The 9,928-nt window shown below is 37.6% G+C and overlaps 1 protein-coding gene across 2 annotated transcripts in view; it reads right to left on the reverse strand.

Moving 5' to 3' along the window:
• Positions 1–9,928, reverse strand: part of LOC107663784 (tyrosine-protein kinase Fer-like) — a 69,460-nt gene that overhangs the window by 13,953 nt on the left and 45,579 nt on the right. For both annotated transcript variants that reach the window (XM_016454114.1, XM_016454113.1), the window contains exons 6-11: positions 6,105–6,242; positions 5,810–5,929; positions 5,444–5,566; positions 3,948–4,137; positions 1,103–1,198; positions 814–1,017 (exon numbers count right to left, since the gene is read on the reverse strand). In XM_016454114.1, the coding sequence (XP_016309600.1) occupies positions 814–1,017; positions 1,103–1,198; positions 3,948–4,137; positions 5,444–5,566; positions 5,810–5,929; positions 6,105–6,242 (871 nt within the window). The remainder of the gene's footprint in view (positions 1–813; positions 1,018–1,102; positions 1,199–3,947; positions 4,138–5,443; positions 5,567–5,809; positions 5,930–6,104; positions 6,243–9,928) is intronic.

Below are 9,928 nucleotides of genomic sequence, written 5' to 3' on the forward strand. Positions count from 1 at the left end.
CAGACGCAGCAGCGCGAGGCGCACGTGAACTGATCATCTCCTCCACATTAATACAAGTTTCAGCACAAAATAATCATGACTAAACATCCGAAGGTAAGTTAAAAGAAAGAGTACAACTTTACAATCCATATCCTGTCTCATGTAATCGCTCAGTGTTTCAGCCGCGCAAAGATGTCAATATAATGTCTTGTAAACAATGTCACGTAACGTCACATTTACGTCAGAAAAACATATTCGGTGACCATAAACTCATTAGTCAGATAGAAAACTAAACTGTAGAGAGGGGCATTTTGCTAAATATATGCACCATATAACATTCATTATAATTTGTTACTGTTCTTTAATGTTTTATTTATGTTTGAATAAATCCGTCCAAGATTTTATGACAGCCACTCTCTTTGAGGAGATATTTATTCTCTTTTTGTATATTTAAAAAAAACTAACTGAAGTAATTGTAACTTAATTATTATAAAAACTTCATTAAGTGCAATTTAAGCAGTTGTACAGCACAAATCAGTCAATTTTAACCTTCAATATTATAATGTAGTACCAACTACCAACTGACTCTCATGTATATTTTACAGCATTAGTTGAGATTTTTTTTCCTTGAGAAAATTTGGCATGTACTGTACCTGATATATATCCAAAATAATCGATATTGAATCGAATCGAATCGAAAGCTTGTGAATGAGAATCGAATTGAGAAATTGTGAAAAACCCAGCCCTAATATATATATATATATTTGTTTTTTGGATGAATAATGACATTGTTTTGTGTCAGTGTGGTGCACACCTTTCTGATCATGTACTCACATCAGCAAACTGAATGATGAAATGTCTGCGCTGTCCGTCTGAGAATACAGACAGCACATATTCTCCAGGTTTGCCGTGGCTCTCGCGCACCAGGAAGTCTCCCTGTTGCTTCAGCAGCTCCTGGGCCTCTGTCCTGGGAATGGCGCCGTGATACCACTCTTGCTCGCCCAGCGGTTTTTCACTAGTGGGTATCACATCAAAAAACTGTAGAGGAACAAACACAAGGAGGTCAAGTCAGAAATAAGGAGGTGTTGATGGAAAAAGCAGGAGACTCGGGTCTGAAACTTACTGATGAAGAGCCCAGTACAGACTTGGGCGAGCGGATGATTCCTGCGATGGAGTGTCTGAGGGTCTCAAGCTTTGACACCTTGTCTTTGCTTTTATCCTGAAAAATAATAATTGTTTCAATCACAAAGTCTGTGGCACATTAATTAAGCACAAAGAAAAGAAAAGAAAAGAAAACTAAAATGTTAATGAAACAGTAAATCAAATTCTTACAGCAGAAATCCAAAATGTTTTTTCTAGACATGGTACAATGATAATACCATATCTTTTAGACATATACCATAGCAATGCAATATTTTTGGATATTGTACCATAGCAACACCACAGATTTTGTATCGCTACAATATGGTACCGCCAAAGGACTGTTTTGTAAGAGAAGAATCATATACTTAGTATTCAAGTATATTTGGACACATACATTTGAATAGAAAATTCAAAGAATTTATCAGACACATTTTTAGAGGATGAAAATAAATCTCATTTAAAAATCCCTGTAGTAAAAGTAATCATTTAAAACAGTCTTAATCAATCATACTGTGCATCAATGCACTAGCAAAAAAAGGCAGTAAAAAAAAAAACCTGAGAACACACTGCCCTCTTCAGTCAACTTCAACACGAGCATCATGTCAAATCAAACTAAACCTTCATATTTCACAACAAACTGCACATATATAATGGAATAAATCACAGGAAAAATATTAATATTGTTCTGGGATGCAGTTTAAGAAGTCAAAATTACTGTCAGTAATAGCAGTTGTTGTTGTATCTATTTTCACTGCACTGAATCGGTGTTAAATTATAAGACAGTATGGCGGTAATTATGATTTAACATATGTTTCAGAGCATATTATTCACTTGTACAAATGGCAATTATTAACAGCTGTATTACATTTATTTCATGTTTATTTGCAGACTACTGACCACACACACACATTCCATTTGTACTTTCCAAGTATACTATATATTAAAAGGAGATCTATTGTATATTTGATAGTTTTTAGTATATATTAATTTAAAAAAATATATATAAAAAAGTATATTACACATTACAAAAACAACTGAGATAAAAAAAAAAAAAAAAAAGTCTTTATTTATTTTTTTCATATGACCGGGGGAAAAAAAGTTGTTTTTTTATACAAATTTACATTTATACATTTAGAAGACGCCTTTATGCAAAGCAACTGACAAATAAGAAATACGTCCTATGGTATATTTTGTCCTGGTGAGTGGGAGTCTGTGAACAGTTTGGGACAACAAATAGGGGTGCTTGGTTTCAGAAAGTGTGAGAACCTCTGTGCTAGCAGTATCATTTATAGGCTATACACCTCCAGCTGAACTGTGGTTTACCTAATCTCTGTTAAGATACTCAAATACAGCTGTTATTTACCACTGGGACATTTCCCCAACAACTTTTGCTAGGGATGCACTGCTACTTTAATTTTTTTAGTACTTGCTGACACTGATTACCGATACCTGTATTGCCCTTGCATTTAAAAAAAAAATAAAAAATGGGTAGAATATGAAGAATATCAGAATATAAATCATATTAGTTGGCATCATTCGTTTAGCATATACAGTGGTGTGAAAAAGTGTTGGCCCCCTTCCTGATTTCTTATTTTTTTGCATGTTTGTCACACTTTAATGTTTCAGATCATCAAACAAATTTAAATATTAGTCAAAGATAACACAAGTAAACACAACATGCAGTTTTTAAATGAAGGTTTTTATTATTAAGGGAAAACAAAATGCAAAACTACATGGCCCTGTGTGAAGAAGTGTTTGCCCCCCTGTTAAAACTGTGGTTTATCACACCTGAGTTCAATTTCTCTAGCCACACCCAGGCCTGATTACTGCCACACCTGTTCACAATCAAGAAATCTCTTAAATAGGACCTGCCTGACAAAGTGAAGTAGGGCCAACACTTTTTCACACCACTGTAGATGTTTCCTTTGGTTATTTTCACACGTAATTATGCCTTGTACAAGCTTCTGTTACATTCACTGTTCATCTATTGCTCTGCTGTATTTTGTCTTTTATTTAATAGCACAGCACACATTTAGAGCTGCTCTAGTGCAGTAATCAAGATAGGAAACCACTCATTATACATAAACCATATAACAACTTATGTTTTTTTATTTTTTATTTAGCTAATATTTGATCATTTAGTTTTAAAGGGGTCCTATTATGCTTTTTCACTTTTTCAACTTTAGACACGTGTGCTGAGTGTGCAATTAGCAATCAAGTGCATGCAACAGAATATTGAATTTATGTTTAATATACTACTAGTTAGATCCATTTACTTCATAGACATCCTTAATCTCTGGTATCGCCATTCTGCTCTCTGTTTGTTCTGTTGTTGGTGTTTTGTTTTTTTTTAGTCTGGACACAAACACTGTACACATGCTGTGTGGAATCGGTTTTCAGTACCAGCGTATTTTAATGAGTATCGGGCCTGATACCGATATTGCTAATTTTTGCCATGGCCAATTTTGTCCTCAGCAATTTATGAAAGCCTGAAGCAAAAAGCTTACCAGTCATTATATTGCAACTAATGTAACTAATGAAATTACCCCTTTAACGTTTAGGTTTACACATTTAAAGACTGCTGTGGCAGCTGTGACCTTGGATTTTGCACCAAGTGAATAGAAGTCAATAGAGAACCATCACAAACTCCTCTTCTGGGATGTGGCTAATATGAGCTCAAATGAGCAAGTCAAAAACCCACCGGAAATAGTACACCATCTGGTCACCTTTGGCATACTTTTTTCAATGTGCTATGATTTGGGACACACACATTCTAATATCTGTACTCTTTAAAAAAAGGATAGTGTGCGAATTGAGTGCCTTACCATTGAGTTGACTGAGCGGGCGTCCTCTTCGTAGTTGACGACAGGAGGTGGTTCTTTGCCCTCGTTCTCTTGCATCTTCTGTTCTAGTAGTTCTCTCTGTGCCATTAGTTTGGCCTCCGAACAGCGCAGCAGCTGGACCGTCTGTCTCAACTCCTCCAGAGACTGCTTTTGACTGAGTAACATCACCACGCTGAAAAGAGAGAGAGAGATTGCGCAGTTCAATCCACAATGAATGCTTCCTGTTAATCTCTTTTTAAGGATTTTTTTTTAATGTTATGTCAGAGGCAGAAGCACAGTCGAGGTTATTTCTGTAATCAATTTTACTCTAAACTGAAATGCAACCAAAATATAGCAAAAATGTCTTTAATAAATGCATGCAACTAATTAGTTAATTTTAATCAATTTTAACCATTCATATTTAATTTGTCAAGGCCTGTTTCACACTGCACACATAATTACAGCACAATGTCATGAATTTCAATTTCAATTTTCAACCTAAGTTCAATTTGCTTTGCACAGCCAAAACTGGCTCAGTAATATAATATGCTCATGGTGTGAAACAGGCCAAACCGTTTTATTCTGATTTCTAAAAAGAAGAGAAAACTATCCTAGAACCTTAACAAATATGAAATATCATCCACAACCAAGAAACATTTGTACAAATGTGAATAAAAAAAGCACATACATAAGATATTAATCTTACTTATATATGATTAAGTCCATAAAGTGTGGGAAAATATAAATTATTGCATATATCAGCACTGAGTTCAGTTGGCTAAACTGGAACGGGGAAGTTCAGGTGTAGAGCTGAGCAGCACTGCCGCCCATTTGCAGAGGTGATTATATCAGCATCTCTTGTACTGGATTACCCAGCAGACCTTAAAGGATGTGCTGAAGCTGGACAAATCCTCATCTATCCAGCACAACAGCACAGTTCACTGAGCTCCATCAGCCCGAGCCCTTTCATCTTCACAGAGGTGCAGAGGTCAGCACGGACTGGTCTGCTCAGCCTAATGAATCTCTGGAAACACTTGAGTTCTCCACACTTCTCTACTGCATCCATTGCTCTAGCTAACACAGAGAGAACACTGAAGCAGGAATGACCATGAATGGAAATTCAGTCGAATGATGTTTCAGTGAAAAAAGCCCCTGCTGCCTGACATTGTATAACTCCTGAATTCAAAACACAACTAGTGTAAACTAACATTAGTAAACCAGTATTACGGAAATATTGGCTAAATATTTTCTCTGGTATTTCTCCTGTAATCAAGACAACATTAAACACAATTTAAAATTCTGTAGGTTTTTCAATAAAAAGAAGTTATTGCATTAAAAAATAAATGATTTCAGTTTCTGAATTTCTATCTTTACTTTCTCTAGGTTTTTTTCTGCATTTTAATAAAGTTTTAATTAATTTTTTTATTTGTCATCTTGTGGTAAAATCGCGCTGATTTTATATAATCTGTGTAGAGGGTAAAGGAGGTTCATTCTCTTACTCTGATTTCTTCTCATATGTTTTGGTAGATTCCTCTATTTTGTTCTCCAGGTCCAGCATGAGGTCCTCTTTGCTGTGGAGACTCTGCTGGGTTAGGAGCAGCTCCTCTGAGGTGGACTTCAGCCTGAGATCAGTCAAACCCATATCTTCAGTACTTTTATCTGGCAAATCAAGTCACTTACGACTGGTAGCATAAAAAATAGCTGTGCTTACTAAATATGGAGACTGCGGAAAAGACTAAAACTCACTAATGTACAACTAACGCTACCAAGCGTTAATATCACCAAACATAAGGACTGAAGCCTTCATGCAAATCTTCCATATATACAGCTAATAAGTGACACTGACTGAGAAATGAGCAACTCACATTGCTTGCAAATGGTCTGCTGTCAAATTATTCCACAGAATCTCATTTGCTTGAAGATTCTCCGTTTCTTCTAATAGCGTTGCGTCAAATTCTACATTTGGTTCTTTGGCTTCTGGTGATCTGTTGGAATAGAAATGGAAAAGATCTCAGAGATATTTAACATTTCTGACAAAAAAAATTAAATAAAAATATACTGTCTATTTACATTATTTAAAAATAAAAAAGACATTACTTTTTTCTTATTTACACATACTAATTACAATCAATAAGCATTTTTTATTCACAAGTGTCTTACTTATAAATTTCGATGAAGTTGTCATACTCTGACAGCGGATCGATTTGGTCGATGGAAGTGTGTATTTCTTTGTGGACCTTCACTATTTCATCTGTTAACAGGCTGGTGATTTCACTGTACTCCTCCAGAATACCCTTACTAGAATAAAAAAAGAAAGAAAATAATTGTTTGTATCCATTTATCAATGTACCATGTCATTGATAGGAGATAAGATAGCTCATACTTGAGGGAAGAGTTTTGAACAAACCTATTACTTTTCTGAAAATCTATGATTGATCATTTTTAAAATGAACTGACAGTTAAGCTAATCAGTGGTTCTGAATATATAACTTTTCCCTGACTTTATTTCCAACACTGAAGAGACGTCTGCATGGTTGTTTGACCCACACTGAACGGTCATATATAAATCAATCCCAGGAGGCTCTTGTAAATGTTTCCTTTGTGTGGATTAACCTCCACTTCAGATTACTGCAAACTCTGTGATCAAAAAACAGCTTAAGAAAAGAGAAAAACCCCAAAAGACTTCTGTTCACCGCTAATGCTCTGACAGCTATGAGAATTTGGATTGGGGCTACATCATGCAGTAAGGTTTTTAGTGCAGCTGCACTGGTTGCGCAAGGTCTACAAGAAAAGATTTAAATACACGTGGCGGTCCCAACAGTTCACAACACCCAGACACAGTACAATGCGAGGACTACACTGCCCTCCACAGTTCAAGAGGAAGCTGTATTCTCATTGTCAATGCTGAAAAAAATCTAAACTTAAGAGTTTTGGAGTGGGATTTTTGAATCATATAAATAAACAGATATATGGCATCCCGATTGACCCTGATACCTTGATGGGCATTTTTGGTGTGGTGCCTGAGGGTACAGAACTCAGGAAAGACACCTATTCTGTTATGGCCTTCACTACACTACTAGCAAGGCATTTAATATTATTTCAGTGGAAAAGGACAGACCCTCCAACACAGAGTAACTGGATAAAAGAAGCAATGTCTTGCATTCAGTTGGAAAAGATTAAATACATGATTTGAGGTTCGAAACGCAAGTTTTGAGACACATGGTCCCCCCCTTTATTAGATATTTTGAAGAGCTCCCTTGCCTTTAAGATGGAGTAGCTGACCTTAACCTCCCCTTCATTCCATATCTTCTTTCCACATTTAGATCTATTTATTATTTTATTTTTTCAAATTTTTTTCTCTTTTCTTCTCTTTCTTAAAGTTTATTATTTATTTAGGTTTGTGTGTGTATATATATATATATATGGTATGTATGTATGTATGTATGTAAGTATGTATGTCTCTATTACCATTAAAACTACTTATTTTAGTTCCTATATTATGTTTTCTATACTAGTATTCTGAAAATGTGTATTTGGGTTATTTTTTTTTTTTAAATGAAGGTGTGCCTCTTCTGCTATATTCATAGCTGTTGCCAAGCCTTCCACGTTAAACGACAACTTATGGACTGAACAAACATGGGACACTTGATTTCTCGACTGTCAATTCTGGAAATTTTGGAATGTTTTGACTCAAGATTATGTGGCCTAGTGGCCTTTTTTTTGTAAAATTGTAAAAATTTAAAATTGTAAATGTTAAACTCAAAGAAAATATTGAAAAAAGTCTAAACTAATTTATCTGTAGATATTACTATTATATGCTTAAAGTGTATATTGTTTGCACAATGCTTAAACATACAAACTACTGTTCAAAACTTTGAGGCCCGCAAGTTTTTTCTTTTGTTTTTTTTTAAAGAATTAATTTTTATTCAGCAAGGAAGGACACAAATTGATCAAAAGTGACATTGACAAAATGTATAATGATACCAATATTTACATTTAAAAAAAGATGCTGTTCTTTTGAACTTTCTATTCATCAAAGAATCCTAAAAAAAACATACAAATATTAAACAGCACTGAACTGTTTTCAAGTACTGGAGTAATGGCTACTGAAAATTCAGCTTCACCAACACATGAATAAATTGCATTTTACAATTTATTCAAATAGAAAATAGTGGTTTTAATTTGCAATAATATTTCTATAATGTTTTTGCTGTATTTTTGATAAATAAATACTTATTGCGCATAAAAGACTTCTTTCAAAAACATTCAAAAGTCTAACCAAACCCAAAAATGTTGAACGGTGGTATAAATTATCTAGTTTTGTTAATGTTTACATTTACTGGGACACTGAAGGGACAATTCCAGACTATTTTTCAACATTATACATGTGTGTTTTGTCTAAATTTATTACAAAAATGTCTAACTGAAACAACACATTGCCATATGAACAACTGATCAGTAATCATACTGATTTAAGTTTCAAAAACCTTAACTAGACAACATTTTCTAGAACTGACAACATTCAGTTCTATATAGACATTAAAAAATGTACGTTCCTTACACCTAGAAAAGTAGTTATACCTCAATACGACCATTTAGACACAATTCAGTAACAATGTAGGTTCTTCATAGTTCCCTTTCGATACTTCACTTCGTACTGCATCGCTAGACGCTATGGGAAACTCCTTTTCTCCGATTTACTGAAGCCTTTTTTTTTCAATCACAGCAGTGCATCTGCACTGCCATTGTTTCAGAAATGAACCAATGACGGCGAAGCGGAGCTGCACGAGCCTATGGTGAAGCAGCGCGCCCGAACCCGCCAAAATGGGCGGGGCATCTGGCTATATAAGCAGGTGCTCGGCATAGGATCACTGATTCTTTCTCCTTCAGCGACGACATCTACTGCTCTTCGCTGATTCTACGAAATTTGAAGCCTTTGCCTGCAAGCTGATCCAGCCACCGTTCTGCAGCAGCAAGATCAGCTCGCCGCCTCCGCTCTCTGCTCACCGCTTGCAGCTCGCCGCCCACAGCTCGCAGATCTCAAGCAGCACCGATCAGTGCGCCGCTTTGCAGCACCGGATCAGATCACCGTTTCAAGCAGCTCTGTTCCCGCGTCGCTCTCAAGGCAGCCCCGGTCAGCGCTTCGCTCATGAGCCGCCTGCAGAGCAAATTTCTCAAAAAAGAGCAAATTTCTGAGCAAATTTCCTGCGACGTTGTTGTAAATGTCGCGCCACGGCTGTGGCTCGTGCAGGACGCCACTGCACGCTGATGATGGGCACAGTGAATGCGTGCAATGTCTGGGGAAATCCCACGCAGAAGCCGCGCTCACTGAGATGTCATGCTCCCACTGCGAGAGCATGAGTCTCGCCTCTTTGAGCTCGCGGATAGCTTTCTTTTCTTCTCGTTTGGGGGATCGGATGACGAACCGCTCGATGACAGTATGTCCTTAGCGGCCTCGGATGCTGAGGATTGGTCGGGCTCCATTGCTGACCCCGCCCCCTTGCCGTCTGCGGAGCCGATCGACGCCAGGGTTGGTACGGACACCGAGCTCATCCGTGTCCTATCAAAAGCCGTCGAGGAGCTCGGATTGGAGTGGTCTTCGCCTGAAGAGCCCACTCGCAGCCGCCTAGACGAGTGGTTTCTGCCGGGACGCCGCCAGACCCCTCCTCAGCGAGCTGCGCCCTTCTTCCCAGAGGATCACGACGAGCTGACGAAGTCGTGGCGCACCCCCTACTCAGCTCGTTTACGCTCCTCTGTCTCTCCCGCCCTCACCAACCCAAATGAGAGCTGTAGCCTTGCCGGAACGTGTCCTGGCTATACAGCGGCTGACGACTGCTTTCACAATTGGCGCGTCCCTTCCTCTCAGAGTGTTTCAGAGGATGCTGGGCCTTATGGCCTCTGCATCGCCTGTACTGCAGTTAGGCCTCCTTCGCATGCGGCCTCTTCAACACTGGCTGAAACCCCTGGTTCCATCCCGAGCTTGG

This window comes from Sinocyclocheilus anshuiensis, unplaced genomic scaffold, assembly GCF_001515605.1.
Source record: "Sinocyclocheilus anshuiensis isolate Anshui unplaced genomic scaffold, SAMN03320099.WGS_v1.1 scaffold123, whole genome shotgun sequence".
In the NCBI taxonomy this organism is placed as follows: Eukaryota; Metazoa; Chordata; class Actinopteri; order Cypriniformes; family Cyprinidae; genus Sinocyclocheilus; species Sinocyclocheilus anshuiensis.